This window comes from Muscardinus avellanarius, assembly GCF_963383645.1.
Source record: "Muscardinus avellanarius genome assembly, chromosome: 9".
NCBI classification, from domain to species: Eukaryota; Metazoa; Chordata; class Mammalia; order Rodentia; family Gliridae; genus Muscardinus; species Muscardinus avellanarius.
Window position 1 is genome coordinate 82,923,156 of NC_137795.1, and position 24,268 is coordinate 82,947,423.

General features: G+C 35.6%; 1 protein-coding gene across 15 annotated transcripts in view; it reads right to left on the minus strand.

Annotated features, from left to right (window-relative positions):
• The window catches only part of CADPS2 (calcium dependent secretion activator 2), a gene marked incomplete at both ends in the record, with an annotated part of 558,610 nt that overhangs the window by 295,779 nt on the left and 238,563 nt on the right, over window positions 1-24,268 (minus strand). For all 15 annotated transcript variants that reach the window (XM_080700894.1, XM_080700893.1, XM_080700890.1 and 12 more), the window contains 2 exons: window positions 10,681-10,802; window positions 17,066-17,302. In XM_080700894.1, the coding sequence (XP_080557020.1) occupies window positions 10,681-10,802; window positions 17,066-17,302 (359 nt within the window). The remainder of the gene's footprint in view (window positions 1-10,680; window positions 10,803-17,065; window positions 17,303-24,268) is intronic.

The following is a 24,268-nucleotide window of genomic DNA, read 5'->3' on the forward strand; positions in this document are numbered from 1 at the left end:
TATAATTCTTTGTGTACAGGGTGGGGTGTTACTGGAAATTGAATCCAGAGACATTCTACCTCCAAGCTGTTCCCCCTGACCGTTTTATTTCTTTGGAAACAGCATCTCACTAGGTTGATGTGAGTCTCACTACTTGTTGAGGTTGTCCTTGAACCTGTCATCTTCCCATCTCAGCCTCCCAAGTACTAGGATCACAAGCATGCGCCATCACACCCAGCTTCTATACAACTCTTTAATAAAAATTTGTTACTCCATTCATTAAACTCTTACATTGATTTCACTTCCCCTAATACACTTTTATTTTATCCTCATGTAATATATTTTAATTAACGAACATGTTTTATTGATGACTCATTATATATACCAAATTTATACATATAAATTTTATTTTCTCTTATCATAAGGCTCTTATACTAAAATCCCTGAATTTTTCTTAGAATTATCAGTAATCTCAAGTAATCTAAAGTAAATATATTGAACATGTTTATTAATGACTCATATAAAAAGTAATTTTGTTTATTAGATATGCATATCAGTGAAATGGATTGTGCTGTTTTCCAACCAGTTCATATATTCAGACGTACCTCATGTTTAATTCTAGATAGCATCAGTTTTAATCCAGGTTTTTGTTTTTCCACTGTACACCCAATAAGTGATATGGGAGCACTGTGAGAGCAATGCACATCAATTTGTTTCCATTCTATTTAAGTGTCTCCAAGCCATACACTGAATAATAAGCAAAAACTGTTTTTCAATTTTTTAGCAATTGAAGACTTGACTACACCCTTCATCAACTGTGTTGAAAGTAGAGTAATAGAAGCCCTCTTATTTGCAAAAGGATATATCATCAATCACTTTCTCAAGATTAACAACAATATTTTCCTTTTAAACAGTACCCCAGCAGATTTTATACTCTGGCACAAAAATCACAATAAAAGTTGGGTGTAGGAGAAGAGCAACTACGAAAGGGAGACTGAGAAAGAGGACTTATACATAGGCAGCCTTCTCTTAGGCAAAAGAGCTTTAGATAATAGATAGCACTTACGGGGCTATAGGAGTCATGTGCCCAGGTATCTCCTGGGAGGTTGTCTTCTTTATTGGGTGGTCTCACACCTCAATTTGATGAACACTCTGCTAGCCAGAATAGCAAGCATCCATAAATGATCCTGGAACCCTAGCCTCAAGTGAACACATAGAAGAAAAAGAACTGACCCTTTACAACAACATGGTTTCCACTGAATTTCTAAACACATAGGAGTGTGGGTGGGAAAAAGACGACAGAGGCCGACTGGCAGAAAATACATTTTCATACTCTCAAGAGTAGATGAAACACTTTAGATCACTGAGCATCTACTGAGCTACATGACTGTGGCTGGTGCTAGTGAGGAACTGGAAGATACAATATATGGACCTTGTCTTTAAAGGATCTTCCATCATATTTAAGCCATCTGCTAAGGAAATGAAATTCAAGCAGGAAAAGGGTGCATATTATTAAACCAGTAGCTCAGAGGGAGAGCGAAGAAGGCAGCCAGAGTCTGTGTCATCCTGTGCAGAATGGTGTAATGTCAGAAGTGCCTGCCAGTGGGAGCTGTGTGTTGGAGCGTGTCCTCCTAAAAACTGCACCAGAGAAGAGTTCTATGTGGGACTTTACCAGGACAGAAGGCATTTGCTAACCAGAGAGAAGCAGGAAGAACATCTATGAACAAAGTCATTTTCTCATTGTTGTCGGTTTTGGTACTGGGATTGAACCCAGGGGCATTCTACCTCTGAGATATATACTTAGCCATTTTTTTTTTTAAACAGGGTATTGCTAATTCAACGTGGGATCCTCCTGTCTCAGCTTCCCAAGTACTGAGATTACAGTGCCACCATTCTTAGCTGCTACAAAGCCATTTTGCTCCTTCTTTCTTATCCTTACAATCCAAACCCTAATCAAAAGTTGCTGGAACAGTAAATAAGGAACAAAACAAGAAGAATGAAAGGAGCAAACTATAGCACCCACAGGTTCCTGGGAGGGCTGGAGGGAAAGGAAAATGATTAATTGGGGAAGGGCTAAATGAGTGATGTGTGCATTTATTCCTCTACCATCTTGTACTCCATTAAGATGTATGACCATAATGCACCAATAAAAAGAAACATATGAATATAAATGTATTTTAAGTAGGTTTTACAATATTAATGCCTGTGAATATTATTTAATACCTGAAAATGACCAGAAAAGGCATGGTGTTTGTTGTGCCTTTGGGAGGCATTAAAGGGAAATTCTGGAGTCTCAGAGGATAGTAAAAGGATAAAAATGAAGTTACTCCTTATGCACTATCAAAGTTAATAGCTTTTTCAGTAAGTGGTCACATAAATCAAATGAAGCAGTAACAACCACAAGATGTTGCTCTAAAAAGTCATATAAAAAAGTCACAGAATATAAGAGGAGCCAAACATGGTGGTACTTGCCTATAATCTCAGTACTTGTGAGGCTTGGACGGGTAGATTGCAGGTTCCTGACCAGCCTTAGCAATCTATTGAAACTCTCAGAAACCTATCTAGACCTGGTTTCAAACCCCCTCCCCAGAAATAAAACAAAAAGGGCTGGGAATGTATCAGACCCATGAGTTTAATACCTAGTACAAAAAAAAAAAAGAATATGAGGAAAACTTATATGCAAGCTACTAATCTACCACAGGAATGTTAGTAATGAGTGATCATAAAAAAGTCTCCCGAACTATCTCACTCACCGGTTTTTCACCAGAGCTCAGGGATGCCCTTCAGCCAGCACCTAGAATGTCAATACATTATAGTTTTGTGTTTACTTTAGGTGCCTCCAATTATGAGGACTCCAGATTAGCTTCTTTACTTGTAAATAAATCCTCAATGAATTTTCATATTTGGATAATGTCTGTCTCTTTAGGCTTTGTTTTGTTCTGCACAACCAATATCAATCTTAGAGATATTACTTCTAGTGAATTCAATAAGGGGAAGCAATCTGTCATAAGTTTAAAGATGGAAATGAGAGGAGACAATGCTTATAACTAGTTTGAGTGTTTTCCACTTGGTTCATTAAAAATAGGCATTCTTTTTGATGTAGCATATAAACATTTAGTGTATTCTATCACAAGCTTGTAAAAACCATCGCTTAATAAATTATACTTCAAAAATAAATATGATGTTAATAAATGAAAATAAGAGTGCATATGCTTTAAGAAGTATAGTTATCTTCTTTTAATTTATTTGTGGTTAGCTGGGCGTGGTGGCGCACGCTTGTAATCCCCGCGCTTGGGAGGCTGAGACAGGAGGATCGTGCAGGTTCGAAGCCAGCCTCAGCTGGCTTAAGAGACCCTGTCTCCAAATAAAATATGAAATAGGTCTGAGAGTGTAGCCCAGAGGTAGAGGGCCCCTGGGTTCCATCCCTAGTATCACCAAAAAAAAAAAAAGAATACTTTATTTGTAGTTTGTGTTTAGTATCTCATACAACTCATCTTAGTATCTTGTCATTCAGATAAGCTTTACATTTATAGAGACAATTTTTCAATAGTTTGAAAGATTATTACAATTCTAGTTAAGGATTTCAAGTTTCTAGAAATGAGCACTGGACACTATTTCCCATTATTTTACTAGGTAGAATAATATTATGTCTTAATATCCATAAATATATTTCTGTAATGACCCAGCTTGGGTTCTCTTATTGCTTCCTGCCTTGCCATCTTATTACTTTTGGACGGTGGGAAGCATATCCACTAAAATTCCAACAAAATAGCTCTATGAAACAAAGAAGAGTCAGAGGGCGTGGGGCCTATGTGCAAGGCTGCCCACTGGTCGTTGGTTGGTTGTTTCTGTAATAAGTAAATGCAACTAATATTTAAGTCACTGTTCTCATTATTATACTTTTAATTTATTATTATTATTGTGGTACTGTATTATATATTTAAAATTTATATTTCATTCTATATGTTCTTTCCTATTTATATTTAATAAACAATTTCCTTGCTTTTATTTTCCTAATATCATGACCTTCCTAAAACTTCAGTAAGACTTTATTAGCTTGAAGGCACATAAAAAACCCTCATCACTTGGAAGGAATGGTCCTAAAAGATCAGAATATATCAGGAAATGCATGACGACTACACACCCATAATAAATCTCCCCTAGTCCCATTTATCATCCATTTGCTATCTCTCCATTTACTTTTAGGTGATATCATCACAGTTTTGAGCTAAAACTGAAATAAATGCAATGCCTGAAAATGGTAAAATGCTATAAAAGTATAGGAGTAAGACTTCTGTACCTCATTCACAAAGAATGAAACTTTCACTGGCTCACTGACAGACTATAAAGCAATGACTTAAAAACGCACAAATCATAGAGTTTTCCCTAAAACTAAAAAAAAAAATAGTTTATCCATATTCCCTTTCCTATATTAAAATATAAAAATAAAAAATAAAACTTGGCAAAATTAGCTTGCCTTACCACCACTCTTTATAAGTCAAACTTGTCTATAAACACCAGTTTTATTGGACCCCAGTCCTTATTTTCTAAGTTGTATACCAACCTCACAGGCTGTTTCCACATAATTGCTGGCAGGAAATCTGAACTACAGGAACGAAACAGGCAATGGCTAGAAATCTTGATTAAGTTTATTGAAAATATGGACTAAATAAAGCATTCTAATTAGCATCAGACAGAAGGATGAATTGATCTCCAACAAAGCACAAACAGTTGAAGCAATAAAATTTAGAAAACGTGTCTGAGGCATAATTTATGATGATGATGGAGGATATGAATCTCTTTCCTGCTGCGAAAGATGAGTTAGAGAGAAAAATCACATGCTGAGGAAAAGTAGCGGTTGGTCAGCCTTCAGAAGACACATTTTAAGGTAATCTGCCCCTGGGATATGACTAACAATGTAAATCTTTTAATTCATTTTCAAAGTTAACTCAGTGTTTACAAAAAAACCACAAAGGCTATTTTAGTGAAATTTCCTTACAAAAACAGTAATCAAAATGAATACTGGGGCATTACTATAAAATTTCTTCTCTGATATTTAAATATTTTAATTCATTTAAATTGTTCGCTTATATATTCCCTACTCTCAAAGTATCTTTATGAATGTGTACTCTGAGTATTTTAGAAATTTGATGAATAGTCTACACAAACTTTTACTTGTGAAACAAAATAGTATTAACATAACTATTCAGATAAATGTCAATTCGTTTCATTAGTCAAATACTTAAGCTTCAATCAAATATAAGATTTTATAACAATTTTAGTAATCAAAAAAAGAAAAAAAGGCAGATATAAGGACTAAATACTGCATGATTCCATTTTTATGAAATATCCAGGCAAAGTAAAATTATGGAGCTCAGAGCATGATGAATAGTTTTCTGAAGCTGTGAGTGAGAACAGTAGACTGCAAATGGCCATGAGGAGCCCTCCCAAGGTATGTTTCAAAACTAAATTGTGATGATATTTGTGAATGATATTAAGTGAAAATTCTACTTAATCATTTAACTTTCAAGGGATGAACTTCTGTTCATTTTTACTCAAAACTGTTTAAATGATTCTGTAAAATGAAACATGGTGTTGAGCTTCTTAGAGATTGCAGTTTTTTTAATCATAATTTCATAGATTAGTAAGGCAGATTTAATAAGCTAACATAAGTGTGATCAAAGAACTTCCTACCAAGTGAGTGGCATTCACAAGTGTGTTTCCAATGCTTCAGGAGTGACAAGACCTCAAGTCCCACAGCCACTGCGGTGTCACAGTGTGACCTGGGGCTTCTATCTCATGCATCTAAGAATCTTCTTCCATTTATGTTCTTTACTATACAAATAATATACTTATCAGAGGCACCTTGATGAATGAAAATGGACTATATAAGTACATATATAGTTAACACAGTGCATAGATGGAATTTTATAGCTGTAATTATATCTATTAAGAAAGAAGGGTTAAAATCAAGTCAAACTTTCCATTTGAAGACATTGTAAACTACACATAAATAAGCAAAGCAAATCAGTCCTAAAGAAAAAAAATAAATATAAATATATAAATTCAAAATCATTTTAAAAGACAATACAAGAATGAGAGTCAATAAAACCATTTTTTTTTACAAAATATTACCAAAAATTAACTAACCTTTAGCTAGATAGACTAAAATAAAAATTAAAAAGGAGTATATACTTTAACCAGATTCAGAATTAAAAGAATGGATATTACTACCAAACTTATAGACCCAAAAAGATTAAAATACTATGGACAATTGTATGACAACTAGATAACCCAAAAGATTGAACAAATTCCTAGGAAAATATAAAATACTAAAATTTATACAAAAAGAAAGACAACATAAAAATTTTGTAACTCGTGAAGAAATTGAATCAGTAATCAAAATTATTCACAAAAGAAAATCTCAGGCCCAGGTAAATTCACTGGTGAATTCTACCAAACATATCAGAAGAATATAAATTTTTCATATTATTCTAAAAAATAGAAGAAAAGGCACAATGTCCAAACTCATTCTACAAGGCCACTATTACTCAAACAAATTATCAGAGACATCCTAAAAGGGTATCTCTTAAAAACAGAGAGGCAAAAATTCTCAAAGTACTAGAAAACCAAAACAAGTAACAAAAATAATTATATATTTTAACCAAGGGGAAGTGTGCAAGAGATTAAGGCTTGATTTAATACCTGGAAATTATGTAATATAATATACCACCTTCATAGAATAAAAAAGTAAAACCATATGATTATCCCAATAGATATAGAATAAGCTCCTGACAATATCCAACACCCTCTAATGATTAAAAGCATTCAACAAAACTGGAATAGAAACTCTCTCAAAATAATGAATATTTCTATGAAAATCCCACAAGTAGCACTATACTTAATTTTGAACGATTATACACTTCCCTCTGATGACCAGGAACAATGCCAGGGCATCTTTTCTCCTATTTAACACTGCACTGAAGGACAATTAGGCAAGAAAAGAAAATAACAACCATCCACACTGGACAGAAAAAAGTGAAGCCATTTTTATTCTAAGATGACATTTTATCAAATGTATAAAAGCCTGAGAAATCCATTAAAACATTCATAGTAATAAGCAAGGTCAACAAGACTGTAGCATATAAGATTCAAAATATATATAAGAGCATATAACCTATACAAATCAAGTGTATTTCTATATTCGTGTGGATTATTAAAAAATGAAATAAGAAAACAAATTCCAACTGTCATGGCATCAAATATATTAAAGTACACATAAAAGTACAAAATTATATTTTGAAAATTATAAAACACTGTGTATGGGTAGACACCCATTTAATTGGAACAAGAGACATTATTGAGATGACAATATTCAGCTGGGCATGGTGGCGCACGCTTGTAATCCCCGTGCGTTTGGGAGGCAGAGACAGGAGGATAACGCAGGTTCGAAGCCAGCTGTGCTGGCTTAATTAAGAGACCCTGTTTCAAAAAAAAAAAAAAATATATATATATGTGTGTGTGTGTGTGTGTGTGTGTGTGTGTGTGTGTGTGTCTGGGAGTGTAGCCCGGAGGTAGAAGGGCTTCCAGGAACCCCAGTACCACCACCACCAAAAAAAAAAAAAAAAAAAAAAAAAAAAGATGACAATATTCTCCAAACTGGTCCTACTAATTCAATGAAATTCCTATCAGAGTCTCAGGGGTTTTTCCAAAACATTTGTGGAAATTGATAAACTGATTCTAAGAATTGTGTATAAATTCCTAACAGACAAAGCCATCTGAAAAAAGAACATAATTAGAGGATTTGCACTCCTGATTTCTAAACTTACTACAAAGCAATAGTAATCAATGCAGTGTGGTATTGTGTAAGGATAAGAATAAATCAAAAGAATAAAACTGAGAGTCTGAAAATGAATTCATGTATCAGTGACTGATTTTAAAAAACAGTACAAAGAACATTTAATGGGAAAGGAAAAGTTTATTTAGAAAATGGTGCTGGGACAAATGGATAATCACAGATGAAAAAAGGTAGTTGGACACTTACATCACACACACCTGTACACAACTTACAATTAAACATCAACTTCCAAAGGATCAATTGTCTAAATATAGGAGTTAAAATTCTAAAAATCTTAGAAGAAAACATAGGGACAAATTTCTGTGACCTTGAATTTGGCAATGGATTCAGAGATGTGATTCCAAAACAAAGCCATAAAGAAAAAATAAGCTGGGCTTCATCATAATTTTATGCATCAAAAGGTAAATCAAAGATGTGAAGAATGAACAGATTGGAAGCATAACACTTGTGCACTTGTGAAAAAAAAAATATAAATATATGATTCTAGAATATGAACTCTATTCCAGAATATAAACTCTCTGAAGTGCTCTTAGAACTCAACAACTATAAAACAAATAGCTAAATTTAAAATAGGGTAGGAACTGAAATAGAAAATTCCCCAAAGAAGATATAAAGAATGGCTAATAAAGCCCATGAATAAGTGTTTCAACATCATCATTACACAAATCACAATCACACTGAAATACCACCGCACACCTACTAGAAAGGTTTTAACATATACCCCGCCCCCACACACAAAAGTAAACATTGGTAAAAATGTGGAAAAACTGAAACTCATCTTTGTACATTCCTGACGAAAAAGGAAATGGTGTTGCCACTGTGTAAAACAATTTGGTGGTTCCTCACATAGCTAAACGTAGAGTTACCTTATGTCCCAACAACCTCCGCCTAGGTCTATGACCCAAATAATTATAAATACGAATTTAGTTACTTATATATTGATGTTTGTTATAGCAGTCTTCACAATCGTCAAAAGGTGGAAGTAATTGAAGCATCAACCAGAAAAGAGGAACTGATACAGAAGGTGGGCATGTGGTGGCAGGGGGGTAGCACCCAACAGACCCACAAGATTAGAAACATGAATTCAGCCTCGACGCTTGCTGTAAGATGAAAACACTATGCCAAGGGATGGAAGCCAGTCATAACAGCACATTTTGTGATTCTTATATGAAGTCTAGAAAAAGCAAATCTATATAGGCAAAGTAAATTAGTGGTTGCTCAGGGTTGTGGTGAACTGATAGCTGAAGGGAACAGAGTTGTTATATATATATTTTTTTGGGGGTATAGTCCCCTTTTAATGAAAATAATGTGCTTTTCACATCCTTGATTTGCCTTCTGATGCACAAAATTTTGACGAAGTCAATTAATTTTTTCTTTATGGCTTTTATTTTTTTTTTTTGAGGTGATGGATATGTTCCAAAATTGATGTTGGTGATAACTGCATGACTTGGCATATATACCAATAATATATTACCTTCAAATATTTTTGTAACTAAGTTCCACAAATAAGTTCAATCAACTAGAATAATAAATTCGGATTGCCTACTGGGTATTAAGATATAAGCTTACAGAGATACAATTTTTGTTCTTTTTTATTTTGAGAAGATAAAATTCAAAATAAACATGTCAGCTCAAAAATAAAAAAGGGGATGATCCAGAAAAATCTCTTCTTTTCATTGGGTTATCTTCAGGGAAGGTTATTTTCAGGAAGTGATGTTTAGGTTGACATTTTCAATGTCAAGAACTACATGCAGTTAGAGGAAGAGCAAGTCCCAGAACTGAAATGGGCTGACATGTGCTCGAGGGGCAGCGTGAATCCCAGGACACAGGACAACAGTGGGGCAGGGGACAGAAGGAGAAGCTGCATTCCAAGATGAAAGGAGACCTTGGACAGAGGCAGACCTTAGGGCTTTGCAAGGCTGGGGAAGAAGTTTTACCTTGCCTCGTATCAGCTTTATAACTCTCTATACATATTCCCCCTGCTATACTATGCGCTCCTAGAATGCCTTTCCCTGCAGAAATCTAAGTTTTTAATTCATTTTTTTCCTACTTAGTACCTAAGCACTGCTAGCCAGGATCTCAACAGAGGATCCCTGAATGGTACAGGCTACATACTAAAGCCAGGATAAGACAAACCCTGTCTCAAACTGCAAACCACTTTATGTGAAGATTAAATAGAAAATAAAAAATACAATAGTTTCCAATGGCAGGGTACAGATGAAGGACAATTAAGGGTCATTTGAATCCATCATGCCAGCCTGCTTATTTCAATCAGAGACTGTGATATTTCCTAAGTTTAAATCAGCTCAAGATAACATTTTCCAAATTTAATTAAATTCATTCTGAGAATTTGAAACATTAAGCTGTCAGCCAAGAACAGCTTTATCATCACAATTATAGTATGGCACCCGTTTATTGGTTCTCTAAGTCTGGCCTACTCACTGAAAAACCCCAAGTCATTGTGCAGAACTGTCACCTGCCTTTACATCACCAAAAAACCATTAACACAGAAACAGAAATATTAGTGTATGGTTCCAATAACTGAAAAAAGATCATGTACTACCTTTTAAATAACACATGCTAACAACACATGGTTTCTTTAGATACGACTTACAAACATTTCCACTGCCTAAGGATTAGCGTCACATCTGTAAATCACACATTCTATTTGTACTACACAGGGATTCTGCCAGGGTCCTAATTATAGCACCATTATCCAGAAAGGTGCACTGTGATTCTAACACAGTTGAGACAAAGCTAGCCAAGTACCAGCATCAGAGTGTGACACCATTCAACTCTGCATCAATAAAGCACGTTTATTTGGAAGAAAAGAGCTAGCTTACTGTGGCCTTGAGGCTTCAGCCTGGTCTGTCTGCAGCTTTTCTCCTCCTTCCACCTCCATTGTGCAGTAAACGATTCGGTTGGGAGCGACTGACTTCAAACCCTGCACTTCCATTATGACAATCTAAAGAGAAAATGATTTAAAAATAATATGTCAAGTCAGAAGCATTTAGCCACACACAGAAATAGAATCATGAACCACGTTGAGGAAGACCAGGTGATACATGCATCTACCTCGATTTAGAGAAGGTATAGTCAACAACTATTTGGAGGAAGTCCGGCTTCTGAAAAAGGATCTCCTGATAATTATTAAATAAAAGTTAGCCGGGTGTGGTGGCACACGCTTGTAATCCTAGTACTTGGGAGGCTGAGACAGGCGGATCATGGATCTCGGACAGCCTCAGCGACTCAGTGAGGCCCTTTGCAACTCAGTGAAACCCTGTTTCAAAATAAAGATAAAGACAGGGCTGGGGGATGTAGGTTGGATATAGAATGCCCCTGGGTTTTATCCCTAGTAACACAAAATAGATAAATAAATGAATAAATAAAAATAAAAGTTAGGTTAAAGACTCTGCATATAAATCCTAGTTAATTAAGTAAAATTTAAACTCAGATCTTAACAAGTTAAATCAAGTCTGTTGATATCAAATAAAGGAGAACCATGGGTGAAAATTCCATGAAGAGGAAAATATATTGATTCTGCTGAGAGCATTATAGTATTTCTTACTGTAGACACCATCACTGCTATTCTAATTCAATAATATCCATATGTGATACCAGAAATCTATATTCACTTATTTTAGATAATTACCGTTGGTAAAATAATTTTTCTTTATAGCTACTACAAATCTTATTATCAAAATATAACAGAACCTGTAATTATTACTGAACATTTTAATGCTAATTTGATAAAGAAAATATTCAGTTCATTAAAGGTAGATGTTCATTTAATGTAGGACACTGAAAAAGGGCGAGAAAGGGGATGGTGATTTATGTATCTATAACTCCCGAGGAAAAGGTAAGTGATCTTTGCCAAATATGAGGGGGGAGAATGGGGTGGAATAGGGAGGATGATGTGTGCATGAGTGATGTGTGCATGTATGCCTGCATCATACTGTACCTCATTAAGATGTATGATTACAATTTACCAATTAAAAATAATTGGTTTAGAGAGAACATATGTCCCTTCTTTCTGTGCTTGGCTGATCTCACTTAACATAATCTCCAGATCTTTCATCTTCTTGAGAAAGCCATGATTTTGTTCTTTATAGCTGAGTAAAATTCCATTGTGTGAATTTTGCAATCCATTCATCTGTTGATGGAGACCTGGGTTGGCTCCATATTTTGGCTATTATGAATTGTGCTGCTATGAATATAGGTATGCATATGTTACTGTAGTTCTCTGACTTCAACCCTTTTGGAAAAATACCCAGGAGTGGTAGAGCTGGATCATATGGTGGATCTATTCCCAGTTTTCTAAGAAATCTCTATGTTTTCTCTAATATGCCCAAACTAGGGAGTATTGGGGATACCAGAGGGACTCCAGATAATGGAGGGGAAATCTCAGCAAAGCTAGAAATGGAAGGATAGGAGACGAAGAAGGCTGAGGTTGATTAATGGAGGAGCTACATCCGTATATTTGTAAAAGTATAAATATAGCATAGTTAATCTGGACGCATTCATTTTTGGGAGGGGGAAGGGTAATGGGGGTAGAGGGCACCAAGCACAGTCTAAATGTATACCATTTTCAATATGTTCCACTTATAAATAAAAGTAAAAACAAAAGAATTCTTTTCATTTTATTTTTAAAAAGGTTGTCAATCCTAGAGGACTGTAATTAAGAATTCTTATTGGATATATATGTGTGTGTGTGTGTGTGTGTGTGTGTGTGTGTGTGTGTGTGTGGTATCTTTTCCAATCAAATTTATATTATACTTTTTCTAAATTTCCAAAATTTAATTTAAAATAGATTCAGGTGTGTGTGTGTGTGTGTTTGTTACTGAGGACTGAACTCATCCTCTGAGCTATACCCCTAATCCTATTTTATTCTGAAACAGGGCCTGAGGCTGGCCTCCAACCTACAATTCTCCTGTCTCAGCCTCCCAAGTTTTGGTATTGCAGGCATTTGCCATCATACTAAGCCAAACACATTTTGTATATGTAAATTATTTTTATTGATCTCATGTTGCATTTGTATAAATAAGAGCATTCATGCCATGTAGCAAACCAACATATCCACCAGAACATCATTTATATAATTTGTTGATCACTAAACACCTTAACACAGTCATTATTCTTTCATAGAATTGTGATATGAACCTTTACCCAGAAGGTCTTAAAGAAACAAATCATCTTAAAAAGCTGTTTACCTTTTAGCTACAGAACAAGGAGAAGAGATATGTTCGTAAATACAAATGTGTATTTTGTTTCTGTCTTGTTTTTATGAAATATGGAAAATAGATCACTAAAAAATAAAAGGTCAAACTCAAAACATGTTTTCTTTCTCAACCAGAATTTTGTCATTTTATCACAATGAAATAAATGCATACCAATATATTAATAAAAAACAAGGATTCAAATGATAATAGACTCAAAGAATTATTGGAGAATTAACAGATAACAGGACCATCTTTCCCCAGTTGTTCTAATACTCAGTGAAATGGAGGTGTATTTAAGTATTAAATCTTAAGGAAAATGAGCTAAGCTAGAGAAATTAGGTATTTTTAATGACTCATCTTTGTTGTTAGCGACATTAAAATTGTTTACTTTTAGTAAAACTAACCAGAAACTGAAATAAATGAAAATAAAACTGTAACAATTATAAGCCAATGACATTTGGGCTTACCATCATGACTCTAGTGACTTTTTCAATGACCGAGTTTTTGATGGTCAATGTATACAAAACAACAGAATTGCATACTGCAAGGTAAGTCCAGAAATCTTAATAGTATGGCTTCATATTTCAGATTATTTTCAACACACTGCAATATCTTCTACAGTGTATTTCATAGCCAAAGTGCAGGAGAAAAGAAAGTAAATACCCACTTGGCTTCATTTCTGTCACCTCCACTACAAGATACTATGAACAAGGCCTTCTAAAGTATACAACAGCAGAAAACATTCAACTCCTCAACACAGTAATTCCATCTGTGCTGGGAAGGTTTAATCCTGCAGGATTGCCACTTTCAAAAGATGTGACTTCTGCAATTAACATCTGTCTGTCATCTATCGATCTAGATAAGTCTTCAGATCCAACTTTCAAGGTGGAATAAACAAAAGTCTTAGTCCCTAGTGATAAACACAGCCCAAAATACCATGGGCCATCAACTAAACTAATTGTAAGTAACTGTTTCAGCCAATTCCCAGCAAAACTTGATGATGGAACTATAGAAAATCAAGCTGATCTATGCTCCATCTTCTCAATCTCTCTGTGGCTGATGTGATAAGGATAAAACAGACAAAGCTGTGCCTAGAAGCAAAAAGAAAGGAGGCTCTAGATAACCTTCTTCTGAACACTATATTGACCAGGAAGTTATGTGACTCTTAATAAATTAAGCATGTTTAGCTTGTGAGAAAATAATGCTTGGCAGTATGGTCAAATTGGACACCACATACAGAGGAAGTCACAAGGTTTGCTAGCCTAACGTCAGCGAAAAATCTCAGCATGACAACCCAAATATAGTCATGCTCAGACACCCCTCAAAACATGCAGATTTCATGACTTTATATAGAAACATTTGTTTTTTCTAGTTTTGAGCATTTCATTTTAATATAATTGTATGACTTAATGTTTTGTGGGTTAGCTTACATTTTCCTATAATATTCTTCTAAAGGCTTCATGAATGGTGAGACTTAAATGCAATCCTGTATATCTAACTGTTGTATTTTGATGCTATAAGAACCCTTAATTCAATGATTATTTATTGAACTGTATGATATGTCCTGGCTAGGTGCTTTCTATACCTGAGTATAAACAAAAAGGAAAATAAGTAACTTCCTTGCAGCTTACGTTTTAGTTAAGAAGTCCACATAAGAGTAAACATAATAAATTATTATGTATTGAGCATCAAATGCTGAGGCAAAATTGATTTTGGTAAAGAAGCAGGGTATGGTGAGAGAAGACAGAGTAGGCAGCAATGTTAAAGAGAAGGTAAAATTTGGCCAGCACCCTTCAAATTTGTACTTCATTCCTGAGACTTTATCCCTGAATCCTCATTCAGCTCTCAGAAAAGACTCTGATACTCTGTCTCCTCTGGACTAGTTCTCTGCCTGCTAATAAAACATGAGAGCTTTAAATTGGATTAACTGCTTGCCTTTCCCAGTTTTCTTAGCTGAATTCCGGATCTGAAAACCAAGGCTTGCCTAATGGGTTTGACTGATGTCACAGGCCTGGTGGCTAGAAGAGAAATAGTGGATTCCCTCAGGTGTCTTGCAGAGAGTGGCCACATGGCATGATTTCCTTTTGTTGCTGGATGCCTAACTCCTACATAAAGTACTGTGAGCTCCTGAGAGCACATTTGTGTAATGCGAAGGTAGCAAAATATCTGCCTTAGAAAAACATAAAGACAGAGGCTTTTAAAATAATTTTATAAATAGCAAAGGTTCTCAAACCACACAGATGTTTTAGCCTGTATTCTAACATCACTGTATTAATAACTTATTGGCTCTTTTTTTTAACACACTGATAATAATGCAAAAAATAGTAATTGTTAGTTTAGCTTAATTATTTTAAACTCATAAAGTCAAATTTCATTTTTATAAGAAAAATAGAATTTCAACAAAGTTGATTATTTGCCACTATTGAGAACTTTTGAACATCAGAAAAATAAGATGTTCTGAATTGTTTTATCAGTCCTGAGTGATTTAATATATAGATAATGGTAAACTTATGCACTGTAAATATTATGTGTCCTACAAATGATCTTTTCATCAATTTAAATGCTAAAATCTTGTTATAAAAAGTCATCTTGAAATTAAACAATTGATTTTTTAATATAAAATCTTTTTCAAAAAGTACTGGCATGTTTATTTCAGCCAGCAAAAGATCTCTGGCAGAAAATGAGAAAATTCCATATGTAATATAATATCAGTTTCAAATTATGTTATGAAGCTGAAGAGATTCAGAAGAAACTTGAGAGCAAAGCCATGTGACAAAACCACTAAGCAAACCCTGAATTAAATCCTGAGTCAGACAAAAGATGTACATTTCTATTCTAACACCAAGTTTAATCCATTAAGATATCATTAGGCTGGAAGGTAAGAGAGTGAAAGGCACTTGTTTCATCCTGAACCTCAATGTGAAATAAATGGAGAAAATAAAACAAAAGTAGACATTTGCTTTTTCAGCCATCAACTAAGCAAGTCTTGCATCAGAAAAGAAACGTAAAATTACTCCCCAAACTGGGTGCTTTTCTTTGTCCATCAGCAAATGCAGAAGGTATCAACAGAGAGAATGCAACAATATAAAGGAGGTGTCAGCATGAATAAAGTTTTGAGAGAGCTCTAAATTTAAGCTTGATATTGCTAGTATTTACTTATAGAACAGAAATTAGACAAAAACTGGGCTTATACTGATGAGTGACCCAACTCATTATTATGATATAAATTTTTATCTTGTACTTCACATAAGTTCTTTCTTAGTTATTCAAGGAGTGTGTGTGTGTGTGTGTGTTTGTGTGTGTGTGTGTGTGTGTGTGTGTGTGTGTGTGTTTTGGAATGAATAAACCCATAGACAAATACCTAGATTAGTCATCTATGTATGTGAGCAAGAACAAATACCATGAAAGTAAGAGGTTGTGCACTAAAATTGTCAGTGTCTTTGGTTTCCAGAGGTTTATATAAAAGGGGTGAACTCTGATGCTTTGGGGAACACAACTTTAAATGCAAAACAGTTGTACTTTGTCACATTTACTAGACCTACCACGAAACTAGAAGTCCCGACAAAGAAAAATCCTCAGCTTTTAATCATCTACAGTACTGATTCTATGCATTACAACCAGTTTACTTGATTTGGTTCTAGAAAGATGATCCCCCGGAAGAAATGCATCAAAAACAAGATCAATCAAAAGCCAAAAGGAAGTTTTCAAATTAGAGTGAACTCAATTTTATATTTCCATTCTATTTCCACTGAAGTGTGCTATGATGCTTACTCTATCAATGAACTCCCATGAGTTCAGCCTGGAATTAAACATCCTACAAAATGTTTATGATTTTATCATCTAATCCTAATTATGCAGTTAGGCTTAAGGGATAATTCCCATTCATTTGTATCCACAACATATTCCAAACATATTGCACTGCTTTAAATTCTAAGCATGACGACAAAGGTCAGCAGAAATGACCACACAGCCTCATTTACACTGCACACGCGAGCAGGGATAAACTTACCTCCAAGGTGAAGGACAGCACTACGTCAGACTTTGACAGCTGAATCTCATTCTCATCTCCTAGGTCCAGAAATGCAGAATTCTGTGAGCGTTTTAATTTTTGTAGCTTGAATTCAGGGCCACCTTTTGAAACTGGAAGACTTTCCAAATTGGCCATTAGCAAATTCACTGAAGACCGCAACTCTTCTATATACATAGCCTCCATTTCTTTTGCTATAAATTGGGGAAATCTTCTTTCCTTAAAAATAATTTAAAATATCAATGTTAAATGATTCATATTTAAATTTTATCATAAAGTATGATGAATGCACTCCACTGTTTTAGAAATTGTGACACTCTTCTTACAATGTGACTATACTACTTTGTGGTTGAGGTTTTAGACTTTGGCAATTTTGATTATATCTAAAGGACCTTACATATCTTATTGAGGAACACTGATGCATACTAAAAAACATTCTTGCCAGGGGTGGTGGCGCATGCTTGTAATCCCCATGTTTGGGAGGCTGAGACAGGAGGATCGCACATGTTCAAAGCCAGCCTCAGCTACTTAGTGAGGCTTTCTGCAACTTAGTGAGACCCTATTTCCAAATAAAATATAAAAATAGGTCTGGTTGTATAGCCCGGAGGTAGAAAGCCTCTGGGATCCATCCCCAGTACCACCAAATCAATCAATTAATAACAAATAAAAACTTATCTCTCTCCATATATATGCATACATATACATATATACAGACATTTTCAAATTTTTATATGATTTGCATAAAAACCCTCTGAAAACAGGCATGAAATATATTTCAATATGTGGATGAATTTTAAGCACTACTTCTTTAAAATGCTTGGAATAACTTTTCTATAAGAAAATATCTAGGATGCAATGATTTTCTGGTTAAAAAAACATTTTTAACTTTATAGTAATCTATTTTATTTTAATAATTAAAAATCAGTGCATTGCAATTATAGTGAGATTCAGTGTGATAAAAACACATGTGCACAATGTATTCCCACCATCCCACCCTGTTCTCCCACCTCCCTTCTCACATGTATTAGTGAAATTGGCAACAATACCTTCTCGTATTTTCATACTATTATTTGAACTTTTTTCTTCTTTAATCCTCTCTTCCTCTCCCTAAATCCCTCCCTTCCTAGTCCCCTTCCACTACTCTACACATCTCTCTCTGCATTAAAGTCACTTATGAGAAAAACAACATTTCAACAATCTCTCTCTTAATCACCACAGATGTGCAATATTAGGAGTACATGCTTTTTACACATAAACATTCAAATTAAACCCCATATTATGGGTATTTCTAGAATTAGTCAATGTTCACATCATACAAATGTGCCACATCCAACATGGACACAACTCAGTTTTTAACTAAAGTTCGAGGAAAAAGCAAGTGTGAAGCAAAAGGCCAATTATGATTTTTTTAAAAATAATCTGTTAAGTGTAAATGAGATTAACAATATCGATTTGTAAGATTCTATGTTCTTGCTGAAGTACATGAGCATTGTCATTCGATCTAGTTGTCTCTGCAATCAGATTTCTGTGTCTTCCATTCAATTAAAAGTATATTCCAAATATTGACAGATAGATAATGACTAACTGGCCTTAGAGAACATACCAATTTCTATCTCCCTGCTCCAGCAATCAGCATGAAAGAATATTTTTCTCTCCAGACACGTGCTTTTTCTTTAATCTTTGCCAACCTGATACTTGGCTCTTCTCTCTTTAAAGTAGTGGGAATTAATGAACCTCAGCCTTCTTCCTCCCCTAACCTTCCTTCCTGGCTCCAGTATTTGAAGTCCCTCTGGCATCCCAAACCCTCCCTAGCTCGGGGATATTAGACAAAACATATGTCCCTTCTCTTTCTGTGCTTGGCTAATCTTACTTAACATAATGTTCTCCAGGTCTTTCCATCATCTTACGAATGACAAAATTTTGTTTTTTATAGCTGAGTAGAATTCCATTGTGTTCATTTCCCATAATTTTGTAATTCATTCTTCTGTTGATGGACACCTAGGTTGGTTCCCTACTTTGGCTATTATGATGAAAATGCTATGTGTAGACATGTGAGCATCATTAACCTGGACACTAGGTATGGGAGGGAGGAAAATGGGGAGGGAGGGTACTAAGTACTGTGCAAATATATGCCATTGTCAACATGATCTACATTTCGATGTGAGACTATAATGGACGAATTAAAAAAAAGTTACAGTGGGAAAAAAAAAAAGAAAGTAGTGGGGATTTTGTGCTGTGAAGCCCGACATAATGTATCTCCCACTGTATACAAGTGCCTAGGAAAAGAAACCTTAGAGCACCTCTTTCAAATGATTGCTAAAGGTCCCAGAAAGTCTCCATTTTCACTCATTTCCCTTGGCACCATTCAAACCTAAGAAATATGCATGTCTAACATGACTGGACTGTATCCAGAGTGCTCTGGTCAACCTGCATGGAGTCTCTGACTCACCTGCACCAGTTCCTTCCTGAGATGTGAAGGAATATCTGGCTCTGATTCCTGAATCGGTCCCAGAGTCTCAAGGCCACCTGTTTTTCTTTCCCTCCCAATATAACCTTCACATATTCCTTTAAAAAATCATTTATATTTAGGCAATGCTAACACTGGATAATTTCACGAAGAGATTAAATATCTTCATTAGTAATTAAATTTCCCAAAGAAGATGCCTAAGTGTTCTTTTACTGCTTCTCTAGAGTTGGAAACAAAATCCCCAAACCGGAAGTTGAACCCTCAGGAGAAACACACTATTACCCAATGAAGGGTGCCTTGGTTTCCTTTTTAAAAACAAAGTTACTTTGGAATAGGTTTTCAATACAGGCAAAGAAGAAAAATAAAATAAGCCATTAAAACATAGTTTTATGGTTTTGTACTAACTTTAAAAGCTGCCTGAAAAGGCATCCAAAGCTCAGAAATTAGAGAAAGATGAGCAGGCAGGTCTTTTCAATGCTGTGTGGGGCAAAGGCTACACAAAATGTAGTCAGCTTAACATAGGATGTTCTATTAATTAAAAGTTCCAGACAGTAAAGTTACATGCTATCTTGTAGAATTTTGTTGGGAAAGAAGCCAATAATGTTTGTCTGGCATGAAAAAAAATAACCCAATGGCTACAGTTTACATCTTTGTTAGAAATTAACTACTTTTGTATTTAATCCATGATTCTTAATAATGCCCCCCAAAACCTAGTTTCTCAAATGCTGAAACTAGGATTTAACATTTAACTGGCTTGATCATTAATTAGGCTTTAAGTAAAATCTTCACTGTGTATTCATTTTATTTTAAAATATTTTAACTGGTACATTGTGGTTTCACATCATTGTGTAGAATAGAGTGATAGGAACATCCAAGCAGATGGCACTTGGTGGGCTTCCTCCAGCGCCTTCCCCTCTTCTTCCTTTTTCCATGTATGATATTGAGATTGGCACTGGGAATTTCACTTATGTACATAACTTCAGTGGCAGTGTCTCCTTCATTAGTTCTCCCTCTCCCCTGCCCCCAACACCACCCTCTCCTAGGCCCGCCCCATTGCTCCACTGGGGTTTATTCTGAAAGTTCTAACTTTTGTCTTTCTTTCAATTAGGAGATTCTATAAAGGAGCAAATAAGGCAACCTAACTGAGGGGATGGGAGGGGGGAAGAGAGAATCTCTCTAAAGCACATGATGTACTTAAACATATCAAAGTCAATCACTAAACCAAGCATTGGAAGGAGGGAGTGGGGCAGAATTGGGTAAGAGCTAATTGGGTAATGTGTGCATATATGTCTCCACCATCTTTTATCTCACTAACATGTATTACTTCAATGCACCAATAAAATTTTTTAATGTATATCTTAAAGCAACATGTACAATTAAGAGTTCTGATGCACTAATTTTTTTCTTCAGATTTTCACTGTGTTATTTTATGGAAAACCTCTAGTATTTGCACATAAAAAACAAACAATAGAACTTACTATTTAGATTTAGCTAAAATTATGTCATTCACTATCATCTGTCAAGGAGGAAAACAGCAGGCATTACTCGAATTAAATGCCCTGTCAGTATTTTCAAGCTGTTCAGGAAACACACTACACTTGAATTTTTTTCTTTGAAAATTTTTTCAACTCACAATTTTTTTTTTTTTTGTTGGTACTGGAAATTGAACTCAGGGGCATTCTACGTCTGAGATATACTCCCAGTCCTAATTTATTTTTCAGTTTGAAACAAGATCTTCCTAAATGGCTAAGGGCCTTGCTAAGTTGCTGAGGCTGGCCACAAATCTGTAAGTCTCCTGTCTCAGCCTCTCAGGTACTAGGATTATAGTCTTGTGCCACCATGACATGCTCACAACTCTATTTGAAAGCTTTGAAGTTTATTGATAACATTTTATCAAGTTTATTTAGCCTGTTTGTGTAACCTCTTACTAGAAACAACAAAACCAGTTGTATATTAAGACACTACATATGTTCAATTTTATCTTTTAAATTATAATGGAATAAGACACAGAGTTATTGTATGGTTGTTTAATTGTGAGTCACTATCATAAACCACAGTTTAAATGTTTCAATTTAGTCATCTACATAGCTTGGCACACTAGCGGCCCTATCCCAGGATAAATATTAAAAAATAGCATTTGCTTCATAAACACTTCCCATGATTCTAACATAGTTATCTTTCTTAAGTGCTCTCAACTTTCCATCAGATGATGTCTGGGCCTCGTGCCACTGGGTAGTTAGCTGCTCCAAGGTGATCTAGGCTATGTTCAGCATGTCTACACAGGTTGAGTATCCAGAATCAGAAAACCTAAAATCTACAATGTTCCAAAACCCAAAACATTTTGAGTTTCAGCATGATGCTACAAATAAAAAATTCCATACCTGACTTTGCTGGATAAGTCATGGCTGAAACACAAGTGACTTTCAGGGTATGTGTTTAAGATAACACAAATGAATTTTATGTTTAGACTTGGGTCCCATCACCAAGAACTCCCATTACACATATGCAAATATTCCAAAATGTAAAAAAATCAAAATGTGACACTTCTGGTCCTGAACATTTGGGATAAAAAATATTCAAATAAAACAAAAAATATTCTGTATGTAGTTTAGGTTCTAAAGTCAGGATTTTGGCATCAAATGATTGGCTAGTGGTAGAGTTAGTCCGAATCACAACTAAAATACTGAAATGTATACATTTTTGTTGCAAATCAGAGAAGATTTATAGTTATTCTTACTGTGTTGGTATCTTCTCTCCCTTTCATTTCTACTATGCTCTTGAGTGGGAGAAAAGGAAGAGAGCCCTGTGCATAACTGAGGAATTTTGCTTAGCCCATGCTTTCTCATGACAGAACTCTAGCATGTAATGGTTCAGTCCTTTGAGAAATATTCACTGAGTGCCTGAACTGTGATTTGATCTGGGCCCTTGGGATATAAGCATGAAGATGATGGGCTGTCAGAAAACCTCCATCTTACTGTGAGGAAACAGATATAATAGGAAATTGTTCCACATTGTAGAAAGTGGTAAGTGCTACGGAGAGGAAGTTAGGAAGGGGACCTGAAGAGAGTTTTAGAAAAACTGCAAGTTTTAGTAGGGCAGTTGGGAAAGGTTCAAAGGAGGACATAACCTTGGAGTATAAAAGAAGAAGGGGGAGTGTGACCACTAACTTTATATGTCAGTTTGGCTTGGCCAGGGCACTCAGATGTCTGGACAAACACCAATCTAAATGTTGCCATGGAGGTATTTCTTGGATGTGCCTAACATTTACAATCAGTCAACTATGAGAAAATCATATTGCTTTCCACTGTGTGGGTGAGCCTTATTCCATCAGTTGACAGTCTTGAGAGCAGAGACTAACATTTCATTCATAGAGAAGTGGCAATTCTGACTCAAGACTGTGACAAAGAAACTGTCGAATTTTTCCTTCTGTTGGCCCATCAGAGTTTAGATTCAAGGCTTCAGCCTCAGCTCACACCTACACTTCCAGCCTCCCAGTTTGCCCAATAATTTGGGACTAGCTGTTTCCTACAATGACATTAGCCAATTCCTTGCAATAAGCTCCTGCAACTAAGAGAGTTCCTCCCTATATTAATAGGTAATCAATAAGCAGTCCAATTAACTTACTGATAGAAAAATTAAGACTCAAATTATTTAGTAAATTGTTGGTGGCTATATATCTAGAAGTAGCAATTACGGACTTAGCAATGGGCCCTTCCAGTATGTTCCCACTTCTTCCAGATAATCCCTTAGATAAAATATTGAAGTCCATATGCTTACCCCTAGAGATAAATATTTATGTCTTGTGACTTGTTATTCCAGTGTGTTGCCCTGTGAAGCATGGAAGGTGTTCCAGATTGGCCAGTGTTAACTATTTACAAACCACAGCTCTGGGTTTGTCAGACTAAAGAGGCAGCAAGTGAACTAGAGCCGGCTGTATCCAAGGCCTGGCTCCAGGTTCACGTCTGTCAATCATTGGTTACAGACTCTTGGTGTAGTGAGGCATCTTCCCAAAACCTCGACCTCCTTGTCTAGAATAACTCATGATAATATCTGCCCTTGTGGTTCATGTGATCACCATAAAGATAATGGCAACAAGGTCAGTAAACTGTAATTGGTCTTATACATATTGTATTAAAATGGCTTCAAGTTGGTGAAGGTAACTGGAGAGAAATTACACTTGCTCTATCCGCTAGGTCAATATTGTCACTGGAAGTTACCTTATTTTGCGAGCTATTTTTTTCCCTTCCAACCCCCTCAGCTTAACTTTTGTTTTCTTTTTGATACTGCGGATTGAACCTACGGGTGCTCTAAGTCAAAGCTATAACCCCAGGTCCTTTTTGTTTTGTTTTGAAACATGGTCTTAACTAGGTTGCTGAGTCTCTCTACATTGCTGATATTGTCCTTGAATCTCAGCCTCCCAAAAACTGGGATTGCAGGTGCACGTCCCACACCAGACAAGCATCACTCCTTTCTCCCATTTATCCACATCTCTGATGAAGCACTGGGAGAGAAGTTGTCCTGTGCTCATCTCTGACTTTGCTTCTGACCCTGACCAGGGATGACACAGTTCATCTTCCTCCTTAGACATAAACTTGGGGAAACATTGGGCATGTCCCGTTCTGTTCCGGAACTCTCCAAACATCATTTAAATTGCATTCAGAAGCATCACATGTTCAGTTGGGCTCCTGGAGCAGCAAATCTAATTGAGGACAATGTGC